Source organism: Aspergillus affinis (genome assembly GCF_023601865.1).
Source record: "Aspergillus affinis strain CMG 70 chromosome Unknown NODE_126_length_105642_cov_88_982144, whole genome shotgun sequence".
In the NCBI taxonomy this organism is placed as follows: Eukaryota; Fungi; Ascomycota; class Eurotiomycetes; order Eurotiales; family Aspergillaceae; genus Aspergillus; species Aspergillus affinis.
The window spans coordinates 33992-50473 of record NW_026515907.1 but is presented as its reverse complement, the minus strand read 5'-3'; the positions used below and the strand labels follow the sequence as shown (position 1 = coordinate 50473).

The 16482-nt window shown below is 51.2% G+C and overlaps 7 protein-coding genes across 7 annotated transcripts; 2 read left to right on the top strand and 5 right to left on the bottom strand.

The window, feature by feature from the left end:
* Nucleotides 1-997: 997 nt before the first annotated feature.
* KD926_001312 (uncharacterized protein) lies at nt 998-2123 on the bottom strand (the record flags this gene model as incomplete). Its single annotated transcript, XM_053105007.1, has 2 exons — nt 998-1322; nt 1369-2123. 2 exons carry the CDS (start codon nt 2121-2123, stop codon nt 998-1000), a joined length of 1080 nt encoding a protein of 359 aa, XP_052951771.1.
* A 601-nt stretch (nt 2124-2724) lies between these two features.
* Nucleotides 2725-3291, top strand: KD926_001311 (uncharacterized protein; the record flags this gene model as incomplete). The annotated part of the gene is made up of 1 exon (XM_053105006.1): nt 2725-3291. The coding sequence occupies one exon, from the start codon at nt 2725-2727 to the stop codon at nt 3289-3291; it is 567 nt and encodes a 188-aa protein (XP_052951770.1).
* Nucleotides 3292-3335: 44 nt separating this feature from the next.
* On the bottom strand, nt 3336-4040 carry KD926_001310 (uncharacterized protein; the record flags this gene model as incomplete). The annotated part of the gene is made up of 3 exons (XM_053105005.1): nt 3336-3676; nt 3740-3913; nt 3959-4040. 3 exons carry the CDS (start codon nt 4038-4040, stop codon nt 3336-3338), a joined length of 597 nt encoding a protein of 198 aa, XP_052951769.1.
* Nucleotides 4041-5529: 1489 nt separating this feature from the next.
* Nucleotides 5530-7595, bottom strand: KD926_001309 (DEAD/DEAH box helicase; the record flags this gene model as incomplete). Its single annotated transcript, XM_053105003.1, has 2 exons — nt 5530-7251; nt 7326-7595. 2 exons carry the CDS (start codon nt 7593-7595, stop codon nt 5530-5532), a joined length of 1992 nt encoding a protein of 663 aa, XP_052951768.1.
* A 296-nt stretch (nt 7596-7891) lies between these two features.
* On the top strand, nt 7892-9970 carry KD926_001308 (uncharacterized protein; the record flags this gene model as incomplete). The annotated part of the gene is made up of 1 exon (XM_053105002.1): nt 7892-9970. The coding sequence occupies one exon, from the start codon at nt 7892-7894 to the stop codon at nt 9968-9970; it is 2079 nt and encodes a 692-aa protein (XP_052951767.1).
* Nucleotides 9971-10804: 834 nt separating this feature from the next.
* Nucleotides 10805-13052, bottom strand: rscE (putative RSC complex subunit (RSC8); the record flags this gene model as incomplete). The annotated part of the gene is made up of 3 exons (XM_053105001.1): nt 10805-12265; nt 12324-12817; nt 12956-13052. 3 exons carry the CDS (start codon nt 13050-13052, stop codon nt 10805-10807), a joined length of 2052 nt encoding a protein of 683 aa, XP_052951766.1.
* A 646-nt stretch (nt 13053-13698) lies between these two features.
* Nucleotides 13699-14364, bottom strand: KD926_001306 (glutathione S-transferase family protein; the record flags this gene model as incomplete). The annotated part of the gene is made up of 1 exon (XM_053105000.1): nt 13699-14364. One exon carries the CDS (start codon nt 14362-14364, stop codon nt 13699-13701), a length of 666 nt encoding a protein of 221 aa, XP_052951765.1.
* Nucleotides 14365-16482: the final 2118 nt, after the last annotated feature.

Below are 16482 nucleotides of genomic sequence, written 5' to 3'. Positions count from 1 at the left end.
TAGCAAGTGCAACACAAAGAGCAGGACAATTTTCTGTTGAAAGGAATTTGCATCTGAGTCTGCTTAATTGTAAGATTGTATGATTGCGTTCATGGAACAAGTCACAATGAGGTAAAATGGTTTCTTCATTTGCAATGGATGGACGGGGATTCAAAGACCTCGAGATAGGTCGATAACAATGACGATGACAATAAAATATAGAAGAAAGTCTCACTCACCCAGTCTGCCTATACTCAGTTTCAAGAGCAAAACACTGTCTGTCTCACACAGTCTCCCTGATTCAAAAGAAGAAAGACAACCTCAGTCAGGGGGAAAATCCCAAACAATTTATAGGCATCTTGGCTCACGGGACACAACCCCGCTCGAGGATCGAATCATCGACGAGCGTTTGCTTGGTGGCGTTTTCTCGGCGGATTTGGGTTGTTTGCCTGTTTAGTGGTGCGGTGTGGTATGGTGTGGTGGGATGGGATGGGATGTTGATGTCAGTTTTTTATTCTTTGTTGTTGAGAACCGGTTTGGTTGTAGTGGGTTGGATTTGGTGCCTCAGATAGGATAGGCAGGTGGTGCCTGAAGATCGTCCCATGCTTGGGTGGGTTTCCTGCATTTGGGCTTGGGACTTTGGGTTGCCCCAGGCTCCACTTGTTTGGGTGCCTGAGGCCCACTTTTGGGGCTTCTCTGTGGTGGAATGGTTATGTTTAGGGGACTCGGATGCTCCTGGGGAATTATTTTACGTAGGTAATTAGGGTATTTGATTTTGAATGTGTGGTTTGCTGGATTACAGCTGCTTTACATTATATCTTGGACTCTATTTGTGTTTGGTGTCAGAATAATAAGTTGTCCCCCGCTTTCGCTGTGACGAGGGTCTATTAGCATTATTTTCCAGACTGTTAGTGCAGCTGGAATGATCTCGTTACCTTTGCATATCTAGTTTATGTCTCGAAAAGGTCGATATATTCTTACATTTCGGAAAGCTTTTCACGACCGATACTAGTAAGTGCTATATCGATTGTCGTTTCCGCACCCAGATACCGAGTATAGCTACTGTACCGAGAACAGCTGCCAAAGCAATCGGGTGGCTAGTCGAAAATTGTCGAATATTGAAATTGGCAGTCCGTAGTGACACAGACATGATTGTCTTGGGTGGTCGGCTTTCTCGTTTGGAATAGTGCTCTGAAGCGTTTCCGTTCACTTTTTCAACGGCAGTGGGCGTGGAATTGTGGTCTTCTACCGAAGGCAGGGCCACTGGAGTCTCAGGAACTCGTACTGTCGTCTTCTCTTGCTCCGTAGGCTGGGGAACATCAATGAGATTCCGATTGGGACGACTAGTATCTATAAGCAAAGGCTTCTTTCAGATTCAGTGAAACTCACAAATTTTGTTCCCGATTAGCATGCCAGATGCGGCAAAGTGGCCACTGTTGTAACTTTTCATCACACGAAAGAGGCTTCATCAAATTAAGCAAAAGCTTATTAAACGGACCCTCCTTTCCATCAACGACCCACTGGGCCCAGAACTCAAACAATCGAGGATAAAAGCCCGCAGAAGCCCAGCCCACCAAGCAAATAGAGCCGTCAGGCTTCCAGATGATATTTCGCGGCGTAACGTCCAAATGGCAGAGGACTAGATTATCATCTTCCAGCGATACGTTTCCACCTTCCTGGGAAAGTCGGCTGTTGAGCCACGACTCCAGCTGTTCTTTGCTTTCGAACATCACACTTTCATTGTCGGGCCAGAGGAGACCATGACAGGGACCTCCGCTGAGACTTCCGGGTTTGGTGCCTCGGATCGTGTGCAGGTAGTTCAGCACGTTGCTGAGTCTCTTGATCAAGACGGGATCGGTCAGTGGATCTATCACATTTCCTTCAACGTGCTCCACCACGATGTATCCGCGGCCAAGGCCGTCGGTAAAAAATCGGTGAGCACGTGGGATTTGCACACGGGTCTGGTCAACGAGATCATATGCGATCTGATGATTGAGGAATTCATCTTCCGAGATACTCATGCCGAATTTTATCGCTGTATCCTTGGAGACTTTGACGATGCGTGTGTCTCTGTCTCCGATGAGGTTGTCGGGTGGTCCATTCAGGCAGAATGATATCAATTCACTGTCGGATACATGGTTCATGCTGGTTTTGCGACCGATACTCCAGGACTCTGATCTGGATAAAAATGAAGATGGATGGAGATAAAATAGATTTCCACAATGCGGCGAAGGAAGTTGTTAGGTGTCTTTGAAGGCATTTCTTGCCGCTGACAGGTATGATTGGCCGTTGGTATAGCTGCGCGGTTAAGGAACATCGTTCATGTTCAGGCCAAAATCTTGGGCTCTTCTCCTTCGACCTAATTTTGCAAAGGCTCATCTGATCTGGCTAAGGCTTTGTGGCTTCCCCAATTTATGCAGTTTCTTCTCCTTCGTTTTGGACAGCCCATTTTATAGATAAGTTGACAATATTGACCTAACATGTGGTTAAAATTCTAGACTTAAGGAAACGCTGTGTTTGCTATTTTCCGAAATATTCAAGCTTCGCAGGGAACTCAGAGGACGCGGTCTACAGGCAAGAAACCACGCCTTTTCGGAGGGACTCATACATTTTTGACCTAGAAGGCCCCAAGGTGTGTTTTTTAGGAGTCAATTCGCTCCCGGGAATTGATAAACAGCACTAGCTAGTTCAAGCGAGTGATATGGTAGATTAAACCAAGGAAAGGGACCGATAAAGCAACAAAGAATGACTGGCCAGAAATCAGAGCAACAGATAACAAAAGTCAGAACACCCCCGCATACACGAAAAGAGTACTTTGGTTCCTTCCACCAGATCCCTGTCCTCCTGTGCAGGATACAACTATCACAGGTCCACCCCCGAGGCATGAACGTCATCATTCGCAGTGAAGTCAAGTTGACCGGTAATGGCAGATCCATCCGCCCACTGCCCCTTGATCAGGATGCGTTTCGAAAACAGCACCGTAGCATGATACGCCGGCGCCAGTATTTCGGTGGTGACCTCTTTCTCACTGTACTCGGTGTATGTAGAGGAAGTGGTGTGGGTGAATTGGTAGTTCAGTTTGATTCCCAATTTACGCCGACGCCACCGCTAGCCGAAATCTCGATACCAGTGCTATGGGCTAGCTCGGTTGACTCCCCAGTGGTGACACCGGTCCTGAGCGTTTTGGACCTCCTGATCTGCCCGGCAGTCCCGTTGGTCCAGGAGCCTTCGACGCGCCAGACAATCGCTCTGCTGGCTGTGCAGAAAGGCTTGCTGATGAGTCGGAGGCTCCGTGCGTCTGTTTCATCGTAGAAGGAGGTAAATGGCAAGGTGACCGCGCACTGCTGAGTCCATGTTTAAGTGGTGCCGGTGCTCGGGATGTTGTTGGCAGAGACCTTAGGTACTGAATCGGTAAAGTCCGTGAAATCTTTGGGGATTTTGAGGGTCGGGACGACTGCATATCCCAAGTCCGGGGGACTGGTATGGGATCTGGCACTAGCTCTGAAGGTACCAGCAACCACGGGAAGAAATTCAGACCCATTGACACTATTGGGATAAGGGTTTACCTCCCAGATGGAAACATCGACATCGGCCTTCGACTTCTGGTCGTCCCAGATGCTTTCGGTTGCATATTGGCCGTCGGCTGCAAGGTCAGATCGCAAGCACCACACCTTGCTGGTTGACGGTGCGCTCCAGCCTAACTAGACAACATCTCCCATCGATATGTAGCCAGCCGGTGCTATGGGTCTCCAGAAGGAACCATCTGCGTTGGCCTTGCTGCCCTTGTCGGTCCAAACCAGTTCATAGGCAGTAGGTTCTTTGACGGGTGGGTTTGAACTGCTGCTAGAATTTGCTCCGATTAAGAGCGCCGCCCGCTTGCCCTGCAGGGTTCCGTGGCTCTCAATGGCCATGCTGCCCAGGGGGCGCAGGCTTCCTTGTGCAAGCGGGTGTCAGAACCCTCCGTCCCTAATGGCACCACTGCCCTTGTCATTCCAGATGGCGTCAAAGCTCGAGGTCAAAGTGACGAGCAGGTCACCATACGTATAGGTTTTGTTCGACATTCTCGATTGAACGATTTCGGTAGGAGGACAATAGAAGAGACTTGATCAAACCGAGGGTTGGAAAGCAAGCGTGAGATTTGAATAGTTTCTGGATCATCTGCTGAGGGACAGGACGACGCATTTATGCCTGTGTGGGAGTCTGCTTGTCGAGCTCCCCTCCCTCGACATGGTGTCTCTCGGTCCAGCTTTTCGGTTCGAGCTGTCAGCAGTGTGACAATACTCACTTGGCAATCTGGCTGGTCCTGGGCAACGCATGAGATCCTGGAAGAGTCGGCGGCTTTGCTAGCTCCATTGCCACCCGGGTAAGACTATACCTGCACGGCCAGGGATGGGAAACAATCTCAGCGCCAAATCTCTTCCCCGACGTTACATTGTGGCAAAAGCATTCGGCACCGATCCACGTATATCATTATTGATCATGATTGCTTTGCATTAGTTGAATCCGAAGTTCAAGGATCCGAGTTGAGGGCAAACACTTGATGAACCCCTCCTTCAGGCTGAAAGATAAGGGTTGCTTTGACAAGAAGGAAGAGAGGGAAGGTGAGAAAAAAGAAAGATGTTGTACTTAGCAACCTGCATAGGTATAAACGAAACCGAATACCCCGTGGGCTGGCTACATATATGTACGCCGACGCCATTGCGCGTTGACAGGGAAATCAACGTACTGATCTAACTTTTATTGCAGCACTATTAAGCACTGTCATTTGCTGAGGGGATATGCGACAGAAAGGAAGCCCGGAGTCTAGACCCTGCAGCTCATGAGTATGTAGCGTCTGTGGATTGCGGCGCCGGGGTATCAGAATTCCCTTCAATTCAGTTCACTTAAAAGGGGGTGTAAACGGTGCCAGTTAAGTGTTTGTAGACACTTCCCAACACATGTGCTCCGATCGAATACTACCAGACTCGTTCAAGGCATGTCCAAAAAAAAAAAAAAAAAAAGGGTAGAATAGCATGTCCTGGTTTCGATCCAGGGTCCTCCGGGTTATGAGCCCGGCGCTCTTCCCCTGAGCTAACATGCTGGGAATGGTGGAATTGGACCCCGTATTTGATTATATAAAGCAAAATAAAAAAAATGATATTGAAATTGCTATCCAATTTCGGGTGCCCTGCGGTCTTTCAACCGGTGAAACTCGGAAATTCCAGGATTTAATCATTGGGACCGAAAGAACATACGGAGTACATCGAGGTTGCTATAGTTCTTTCGCTTTCATTTTTCTTTTCCTTTCTACTGAGTACGGTAACATACAAATTTCTGTTTTTAGCAAGGTGTTTATGCGTTGTGTAAACACTCACTAACAGCCTGGGTGTTTAACAATATATAATAATTTTCAACTCTATCGACGCGCTTTCATTCTAATCCCATAACACTGACATATATCATACGAGAAATTTATTTACAGAAAATGAAAACATGAAGATATATAGTACATGATGGTATTGTAAAACACATAGTCTTCGTCGTTTCAGGCTCACATTACTTACTGTTTGTTCATCCAGTAACCGGTCCAACACAAACGGTCGCTCGGTCCAACAACTTGTCGATTTGAGCTTTCTTGTCCGCCTCCTTCTGTCGCTTCTTCCTCGCCGACTGGAATCGCTTTTTCCCGCCGTGTCTCAGCTTCGTGATTAGATCCGTCGCTTGGCCTCTGGTGATGTTGTCTGCCGTGCTGAACTTCTCCTGCCGGATGTCGCGCTGGTTCAGAAAATCGATCTGCGTCGGAGTAGCCGGTCGCTGTCGCCAGGGCTGACTTGTGGAGATGTAGCGCTCCGTGAACTTAGACGCCGCAAAGGTATCGGCCGCGTGGACGGCGGACTCGAATTCCTGTGCGTTGCCGATGAGTCGCGGATACGTATACTGTGTCTTGTTGGTATCAACGGAAGTGAATTTGAAGACGTGAAATATGTTCCAGGGCGGGTCGTTGATGCTGGTACGGTCCTTCTCGATGGTGAGCCAGCCGTTGGAGTCGGAGAGGAGGTAACGGTCTTCGCCGACGCGGACCCAGGCGTAGCGACTGATCGAGCGGATGTGGCGCTCGGATTTCATGTCATGGATGAGGTCGTAGATGGTGTCGTATTTGGTGAAGGTGAGGTTGATCTGGTCTTCCGAATCGGGTTCTGAGCTCTCCGGCTCGGCAGGTGCCTCGACAGCTTCAGAGTTCTTGCGATCTTTTATGTCCTTGGAGCTTTCCTTGTTGAGCACTTCATCGGGGTCCAGACCGAATAGGGTCGGGGTGCATATAACACCCGTGTCCAGGGTGGCCACCATATCGATAATGTGACAGTCCTTCTTGCCGGGGTAGAGCCGTAGTCCTCGGCCGATCATCTGGATGAGGAGGTTGCGAGACCGCGTGGGCCGGGCGAGCAAGACACAGTCGATGTTAGGAATGTCCGTGCCTTCAGTGAATAGACCACAGTTCAGAAGGACCGGGAATTCTCGATTCTTGAAGCTGTCCAGCTGTTCATCACGCAACTTCTTATCAGTGCGTCCCGTGATGTACCGCGCATCGACACCGGCTGCGCGGAACGCCTCGGTGAGGCGCATGGTGTGTTTGACATCGACACAGAACACCAAGGTAGACTTGCGATCCTGCGCGTTGGCAAACCATGCGCGCACGGTAATGTCGTTGGTGGTCTTAGTGTTCACAGCCTCGGAAAGAGCACCGATGGCGAAGTCACCGAACTTGTCCTTCTTCACGCGGGCCAAGTTCGCATGCGACTGAACTGTGGTGAACACCGCATTCGCGAGCCACTTGTCATCGATCATCTCCATGTAATCCTTGTGATATACAATGTGGTCAATCGCACTGCCTAATCTTAATCCGTCATACCGCGAGAGCGTCGCCGACACACCGACAAGCACGGGGGAGTCGGAGGACGCCTCGCTGAGTCCGAAATGATTGAGTACAGTACGGTAGGACGGCGCAACAATATGGTGTGCCTCATCGACTAGAATAAGTTTGAATCTGCTAGGGTCAAACTTATGGATCCGCTCACCCGATGCCAGACTGCGAACAGAGGCGACGGTGATGTCTGCATAACCCGTAGCTTGTTCTTTTCCCATTTCGACCTCGATTGTTTTGTTTGAGCCGTAGGCGAGCTGACAGTGCCGGGACGCTTGGTCGACAAGTTCACGTCGATGGACAACAATCAAGGTCTGGTCTCTCTTCTCGTCACGCGGCGGAATACGTCCAATTAATTGAGTAAAGATCACCTGGTATCGTAGAAAAAGAAAAGAAGTCAGCGGGGGTAAGTTGCATTCGAGGTATTTGCAGGGTTCATACTGACAGTTTTGCCGGAGCCTGTTGCAAGAGAGACCCCCAGTCGCCTGTGGCCCTGGTCGACGTGGTCGAGGACCGACTGTATGCATTCTTCCTGGTAGTCGCGGAGAACTAGAGCATCGCCATGTGAGGTCGGAGCAGCAGCGACCGTAGAATTAAGACGGGCATGCTGTTTCGGCAGAGCGTAAGCTACCCGGAGCGTTCTCCAAGGGCCGCGAGACCGACAGAGAAGACGTGAGATGGGAATGAACCCCAGTGATCGACATATGCCCTCCATATACTCCGTACGGTGGATGCCATGAGGGAAGGGAAAATGACGCAGTGATGGAGTTGTGTTTGGGCCCGTCGAGGTGACTGATAAAGTGAGCAAACAGTGCAAACACCCGGCCTTATCAGCCCTCGACGACCGCCGCGGAACAATTTCTTCGTCTGCTTCTCCTCCGGGGAAATCTCAGTTCCTGCGGCTTGCGTACGATGTTTTTCTGATCGGTCTGATGCCGAGCATGTTTCCGACGCTTACTCCAAGTCCATGCATTTGGCGCGACGCCCTCTCGGACCTCCTTGCCCCCGACCATGAGCAGTTCAAGCCTTTACGAGCCCGAGGAAGACGAAGATGCGTCTGATTCCGATTTCGACGCCGGTCCAGCGCGGCGAACGAACGCCCCTCCTTCTTTCCCGCCAGCCGAGGGGCTGCAACAATCCTCTGGTGAAGCGAACGAACAGTCTCCGCTAGAGTCAATATCCCACACGCGGTCTCAGGCGCTCGAGAGCCTTCGCATGTCGCTAGCTCAGGAATCGGTCACGGCGTACGGTAACCTCTTAGATACGACACCCGATGATAATTCACCTATTCAAACCGGCGAAATCGTGTCAACGCCCGCAAAAGAGAAGGATTACAAAGGGATTGTTCTATGGACACCTACTGAGAAGGAGGTGTTCTTCAATGTACTGGAAAGAAAGGGCAAAAATGGAATCACGGAGATTGCCCAAGCGATTGAGACAAAATCGGAACTGGAAGTGCAGGAGTACATCAAACTACTACATGAGGGCTTAAACGAACGGCATCAGTCTCAAAAGGAGTTCAAACCGGTCATCCTGGGGGAGATCCCCGCAGCGGCCGAGATCAGCCCAAAATGCTGTCATGCGCTCGACAAATATGCAGAGCTACTGCGGCTTGAGGAGCAACTTTCGGAAAACGTGGCTGGACGACACAAGCATTATGATATGTGGATCGTCGACCAAGGCGTTGCGGAAGAACTTGACGAGCAGATCCAATCGCAGGATGAAACCTTCGCCTCGGGTAGCAGCATTCACCATACAGCGGGGCTGTTGAACTTGAAGTCCTGGATCCGACTCTCGGAGCGGTTTTTAATGAACTTCGGCGGTCAGAGACTCGACGACAACTGGACTAACGTCGCTTTCGCCGATGAGACGCCGTCGGTAACCGCGGACGCCTTCGCAGATTTCTACGCCCTGACGGTAAGCGTCACTCGGCGCTTGATTCATTCGGCGCTTTTCTTCGCCATGTCCCGGCTGCACAGTATGAGAGACACTGGTAATCCCAAAGCGCAGGTTGTCAAACCGCGTGATGTTCGGACCGCGCTGGACGTGCTGCACATGAAACACGATCGTTTCGACTATTGGGTCGGATTGGCGCGAAGGTGTCACTTGGACGTGGCCGATCTTCGCCACCGCAAAGGCTGGAACTCAGTACATATGGATTACAACGAGGTCGAGGACATACTATCTGACAGGGTCCCGCTCGACCAGCAACCCGGTGGAAGAAGTATTTCGAGGCACCAATCACGGGATGGGGCTAGTGATGACGAAGAAAATGACCATGCAGCTGGTGTCAGTGGTAATGGTCCTGTTCATACATCGGAGCAGCTGTCAGATGAGGAGGATGACCACGCAGAACAAGTCGACCAACAATCGAGCCTTCTAGAAGAACAGCAGATATGGCAAACATTGGGCCAGTCACCACCCGCCTCCCTCCAATCGCGCATCGCGGAGGACCACAAGCGAGCCTCGAAATTGCGCAGGCCAATTGGAGACCATAAGACGCCCGAGGAGCTAGTCGACTGGCGTAATAGGACCCTATACCGGGGAGACTGGGAGGAACACGGCAATGAGGTATTCGATATCTACGAAGACATATCCAAACATCGACGGAAACGCCGTCGTATTGAAAAGCCCGCTGTGTCGCTAGATGTAATCGACTCATCAAACGACGAGATATCCGAATCCGATTCCAATTCCGACTCAGATGCTGCAGATGGCGATGCGGACGATGTTGAAAATCAATTAGACGCTCCAGCAGATTCAACCGCCGGCGAAACCGATGAGATGGAGATCGGAGACCCTGAACCCGACCTACCAACACTTCAACAAACACCTACCAAAGACTCCCTCGCAACATCATCCCCTTCACCAGTCCTCTCTCCCTCAAAACACAGCAATATCTCCATCAAACCCGACCTCTACAACTACGATCCGAACAAATACCAGGATCCCCCGTCAAACTCCGAAGATGATCTCCCTGCTAAACACGAACGACGAAAATCATATTCGTCATTTGAAGCCGAGGATGACATGGATGGAATACCGTTGCATTCGCAACCGATGAGCCCGACTGACTGGCTGTCGGAATAAGAGTCCATTCCTATCCCGTCCTTAAAAAAAAAGCTTGCTTTGAGCGTTGGAATTCCCCCTTTTGTTAATATTATCTGCAATGCGGTCGAGTTATGGGCCTATTGCTTGCTGTCTGTATTATTTGTATTGGCATTATTGGTGTTTGATCTATAGATGGAATCGTTCGGGTTATTTTCGGGTTGCATATTTGGCATCATTGTTATATATGGACTTCCTTTTTGTTTTTTTTCGGGATATACTTGCTATGCATTCTCGGGGCTAATAAAAAGCCATCATTCTACACGAATCTACCAATTCTCTAAAATGAAAACGAGTCTTGAAAGTGAACTAAGTAAATTGATCGCGAACATATACTCTAAACTCCGAGACAAGAGCGCCTTTTCCTAGCAGCCCAGACGACAACAAACACTAGTATGGAAAAAAAAAAAGAAAAGAAAGGAAAAATCACAGAACCCAAACCCCAGGCATCCGCCCATCCATCACCAAAACAGCTTCTCCCCAAGTCAATCACAAGCGCATCCGATTTCTCAAATTGCTCAGCCATCCTGATGCGATAGAATAGTAGATACCCCTTGACTTCCATGACCCAAGGATAAGGTATTGTACAATACATAGGATATTATAATGAAATCAACTTTAGAAAAGAAAAAAAAAGTTTCCTGCCAGGCCGTGGTAGACAGAGATAGAAATGAGAAGAAGCAGATGTACTGGTTATGTTTTTTTGCACTTTTTTGGGGGTCATTTTCGTTTTCCAATTGGTTGGATGGTTGAGTTGAATTGAACGCGCGTCCATTAAAAACATTTCATTTCATTCTTTGTGTTTTGTTTGCGGCATTACAGGTCCAGCGTCTTGTAGTCGGCGCCGGCCTCAGCGCTGAGCGGTTGAGCATCAGCTCGGGCTTCACCGGGACCAGGCTGGAAGTTGAAGCGGTTGCCAATGCCCGTCGTAGCGGCATCGGCAATCATGTTGTTGGCCTCCTCACCGGGCCCCTTGAGGGTGACGGCCTGCAGGTTATCTTGGACTTCCTTGACTCTCTTCTTGAAGGCCATACGGTCCAGGAAGAGCTGTTGGCGAGCCAATTCAAGCTCGCGGCGCTCGGCTTCGATGATCTCCTCCATCTCGTTGAATTGTTGCAGCTTGACTTCGAATTTCTGCAGGGTAACGTTGACGGCGGCAGAGACCAGGCGGGTCATCTCGCGCTCTTCGTGCGAAGCAAGAGCACCAGCACGAGCAGCGGAGGCGGCGAGAGCGACAGTGGGCAACGAGGACTTGGGCTGGCCTTCGGAAGCGGCGGATTCCACGAGCTCTGCAGGCGCATCCTCGCCCACATCCATAGAGTCCTCGGTCTTCACATCAGCACCTTCCTTCTCCTTGCCCTTGTCTTGGCTCTTGTCGTCTCCCGAGCCCTTCTCGAGCTGTTTCCGGAGCTCCTTGCGGATCTCTTCGACGGAGCGGCCAGCGGCGGCAGCAGCCACAGCGGGCTCGGCCATCTGGGCCAGAAAGGCGACTACCGACAGAACGGGGTTCTCGGCCTGACTGATGGGCTCTCGTCCGGCTCCTGCTCGCACCTCCGGTACATCTTCAATGTATTTGTCTTCGATCTCCAACTGTAGGAACTTCATCACACACTCTTCTCGCGTCCGGGTTCCGACGTGGCTAGCGATCTGCTCCCAGTTGTCGTCAAAATTCTCCAGTCCTTCGAGCAGGAGCACCAGTTCCGCATCCGACCAAGGTGCATCCTTGTCGGGCACAACAGAGTAGCCGCTGTCTTCGAGCTTGACGAAATCCGAGGCACTGTGGCTGTTGGGCATCCGGCCCTGCAGGAAGCAGTTGGGGCACAGGTCGTACTTGGAATCCGGGGCAGCCGGGTTCGCAGCCGGGGTCGACTTGGCGTAGTGGAATCGCAGGCCAGTGCAGTCGATACCGCACGAGAAGCAGTGGAACTTCTTCCGAGGGTCCTTGGCCGCGGATTCGATCGCCTTGGTCGAATCACCTGCCGTTCCGTTGGCACCCGAGCCCTCTCCGTTTGTTTGCTTCTCCTTGTCCTCAGCGGCAGGTGTGATCTCCTTGCCCTTATCATCGTAGACGTTGCGCCGGATTTCTAGGTTCAGGTCGGCCTTGGGTGCGGGGGTGGACGAAGCGGCACGGTCGGTGGCGGAGAGAGGCTTTCCAGGCTTGACAAAAGTGTTCGGTCCAGGCTGGAAAGACTGAAGGCCTCGGGGTGTGTCGGCAATGACTCGGAAATGACCAGTGAACGGAGGTCCGATATTCGACGGCCGGGTTTGGGGATCCACCTGGAAGGCGATCTCAGTTAGCTCGATTCTACAAACTAGCACGCGCATAACTACTCACTTGGTAGTTGATCAGACCCCACTGCTCAAGGAACGAGTGAAGGCGCATGATCGCACACACATCTCCCGCAAGGTTGCGGCGACACGCGGTGACTGTGAGATACTCGATGGGGTTCAGTCGGTAGGTGTTGATCATGAAATCACGGTAGTCCTTGTAGACCGCGGGTGTCTTGCTTCGGTTTCTGCCGTTGAAGAACTCCGCTAGCGCCTTCTTCTCGATTGGATGAATCGTGTGCATGTCGAACCAGGTGGAGTAGCTGGGGAGAATGATGGCATGTGTCTGCGAAACGAGTTGCGAACGTGCGGAGTTCTCAACCGACGCTTTGCCCTGCGCGGGCTGCTCGTCGGCGGTACCCTCAGCGCCCGACTGAGCAGCAGGGTCGGCGAGCTCGTCGCCGCCGTCGTTCTCTTTCTTCGTCTCGGTCTCGGTGCCGCCCATTTCCTCGTCTTCAAGTTCGCCATCGGCATTCTGCGCCTTGGGGGAGGCGGGGGCATCTAACGGGTTATCAGTTCCTGAGTCATTCTTGTCAGGAGACTCTTGACGCGATTGCGATTCTGATTTTATGTTTGCGAAAGGTTGGCGAATGCCATGCAGCGTTGTCAGGGGGGTGCGTGAAGATGGTCAAAACTAACCGGAAGCGTTGATCACATCACCGGGGGCATCTTGACCCGTGGTGCCTGCGAGGGAGTCATCGGCAACGCCGCTAGAGAGAGCAGTGTTATCCTCCATCCTGTGGTGTTAAGGTTCAAGGATGGATGTTGAGGTTGCGGACGACGGCGAGCAAGGGTCTTTGCCTGGAGCGAGCCGACGTCAATGGGAACGGGGGAGGGAGGGTATTGGCAGGGTGCGGAGGCAACCCTGTGAAGGAATGAAAGATCAATGAACGGAGCAGGCAGGAAGTCCGGGATGAGTCGGGATGAGTACGACCATACGACGGACTGGCGGAGCAGACGATGATGGGGTTTGGAGGTGACACCAACTCGTCGCGACACGGACCTTTCCTCTCGCTCCAAAAACTCGCGCCAAGACCCTCACGTGCACTAGCCCGGTCGGGACTAGCGTCGATGCCGCCTGACCTCCGTCGTTCGTTCCACTCCGTCTCTGGTCATCAACACTCCCCATTCATTGCATTCATTGCGATCATTTCACAATCGCCCTTGTCATACTGTACCGACTCTTCTAGCTTGGATTATTGAAGGATTGGTGACTATGGAATCAACACTACGCGAATGGCAACTGCAAACATGATCCTAAGGGGTTCCCCTGGGATACTCGATTCATCACTATGTGCTATATCAATTACAAAAGACACGCGCAAACAACATGACAATAGGGAAAACAACACGTGTTCCAAAAACTGGAGTTTAATACCATCCTACTTCGGCTGGCTCGAAGCCGCCTCTGCCCTATCCTTCTGCATCTTGGCGATAGCAGGTCTACTGTTCAGTCTCTTCAACCAGGCGTCAAGATTCGGGAAGTCCTTTTCGGCATCGACGACATCGCTAGTTAACTTGCCCATGGTCTCAAACCAAGGCAGAAAGGCTGCATCCGCGTAGCTGAACTTTCCGCCCACCAACCACTCGCGACCCTCCAGGAACTTGTCGATCACTCCGGACACCCTCCGGAACTCGTTCAGATAGCGCTCCTGCGCACTGGGGATCTTCTCTGGGTGGTAATACGAGAACCACACGAACTGGCCGAAGTACGGTCCCTGACCGGACGTCTGGAATTGCAACCACTGCTTCGCGTGGAAGTATTCTGGAGTGCCGGGCTCGAAGCTGACCTTGCGCTCTTTGTCGTAGGTCTCGACAAGGTACTCCAGAATGGCCCCGGACTCCCACAGGGTGATGTTTGTGTTTGGGTCCTCAATGGCGGGCACACGGCCATTGGGGTTCACCGAGATATACGGCTCTTTTTTCATGTTTTCGCCGAGGACAAACTTCGTCTCGTAGGGGATGTTCAGCTCCTCGAGGATTGCGGCCACCTTCCATGGGTTGGGACCACTGGAATGGCTGTAGAGGACAATGGGCTTCTGAGACATGGTGGTTGTGTGTCTGGTTTGATCGCAGTGGAAATCGTAGCAGTAGAGACAATTGAGAAATGATTTGATTCTGGAAAATAATCTGCAATCATCGAACAGCTCAGTACCGCCGATTTATATAGACTCGAAACCTCACTCTTAATAATTCCTCGACATTCGAGCATCATCTATAGTGCTACTCTCGGCATCTCCTGGGACCGAAGTCCGTATCTCACGGTCTCCGCTGACAAATGACCAACTCCGCTCCAATTGTCGGCAACGTTTGCCCTTGGACACGGGATATCCTGGCATTTCGAGGAAAGAGATTAACAATGTCAAGTCAAGGGGCTGGGGCCGCCCCGCTGTTAACGGAGCTATGTGGTTGCATCATAATTCAAAGGGAAGCTGGTCGCATGCCAAGAAGCTTGAATGAGCGGAGTTAGTTACGGGATTAGTGATGGCCTTCATTAAGTCCGGCTGGGGACAGTGGACTTGGCGTTGAATCACTTGGGAATTCCAGGAATAGTCACTGGTTCTATACTCGCAAAGTGGAAGAGTACAACAGACAATCATCTCATCGCTGACCTGACCATCTCCAGCCCTGTGCCAAGCCTCCACGTGATACATACCCTGACACAAATGAAGCTCTCTCTCCAGTCTCTATTCACTTCCATCTCGTCTCTCTCATTCTATCGTCGTCCGTCGACGAATGCATGGATCGCTCCATCGCCATGATAATACCCCAACTCCAGTCATCACGTTAGCCATACCCAGCTATAACTAGACTCGACGATCTTAGAAGCCCCGCATGCCTTCTACCAGGGCGAATGGCGTGATCAGGTCGAGCGGTCCTCGTCCCGCCTGCGAGCGCTGTCGAGGCCAAAAGCTACGCTGCGTTTGGGAGAACAGTTCGCAACAATATCGCCGCTGTACCCGGGCCAAGACCATATGCACTATCCCGCGAGCTCGTCCGATATGTCGTCCACTGCGTCGATCGTGACAACTCCAGTTACTTGGGTTGGGAGGATGGGCACACGCAGTCGCTGGATGAGGGCCCTAAGCTAGGCTAGCAGTCGACAGACGAGTCTATGCCGGTTAATGGGGATAGTGCCCAAGGGTCTCGGTTATGGTGGGCAGGGCGCTGGTGATGATCGTGCCCTCAATGGCGGAGCAGAGGCACGTGGTCCTTACACAGGGAAACCCGAACAGCTATCTCTGATCGCAACGGCAGAAACAGAGACACAGAAAGCGCAAGACTAAGAGTAAGAAGACTTGTTGAGAGATCGTTTCTACAGAAAAAAACAAAAACATACAACAGCAGGGATTCGCTGGTGGTCACCCACCCAACTACTAACCTGCCGGCGTGTGGCTTAAGTACGGCTGAGCGGACGGGAAGCCCTGTTCTCCACACCCTGTGGTCGTATGTACTGAACTTCAGTTTAGATATGGGCTATAATGCATAAGACGAAAGAGCAGAAAGACTTGAAATGAGGGAGATTGGAACGATGTTGATGCCTGAGACATGAGAGTATCTAATGATGACCATGTCATGACTCATGCCTATTTCAGATATACCCATTCGACTATGCAGCATGTAGAACTAGTAACTCGGCTTGAGTCTATATGTTGCACTTTCGTTTGAAAGAATGCTGCCAAAGTAGCATCAAGCTAGGAAGTGCTGCTTCAAAATTCAAATATACAACCAAGTCGCGAGCCAGAACAAAGCTATAAAATAAAGATGCCTCTCTGAAACCGGCCGCTGCCCATTATGTTTTGCTGCTACCGTGGGTCTCAGAACCCCATTCCGAGGATCTTGATCAAGTAGTGACCGTCGGCGAAAGATTTCCTATGGCCTCATAGCGTACCAAATTGGCAACCAGCAGTTAGCCACAACCGCACTCCATAAAACCAGAATAGGAGGCCACGCAAAATGATTCAAGATTCCTCCTGTGACATCTTCGCCAATACCCTCGACCCATACCTGGTTCCGGTATAGTGAATTGCAGATTCCGATAAGGGCCGTCGTCAGAATGGCAAGGTGTCCCAAAGCGCGACATTCGATGAACATAAACTTTAGTCGTGATGCCAACGAGCCTTGTTTGTTTCGGTAGAGAGGGGAGTCGCTATGCATCGTCAAAC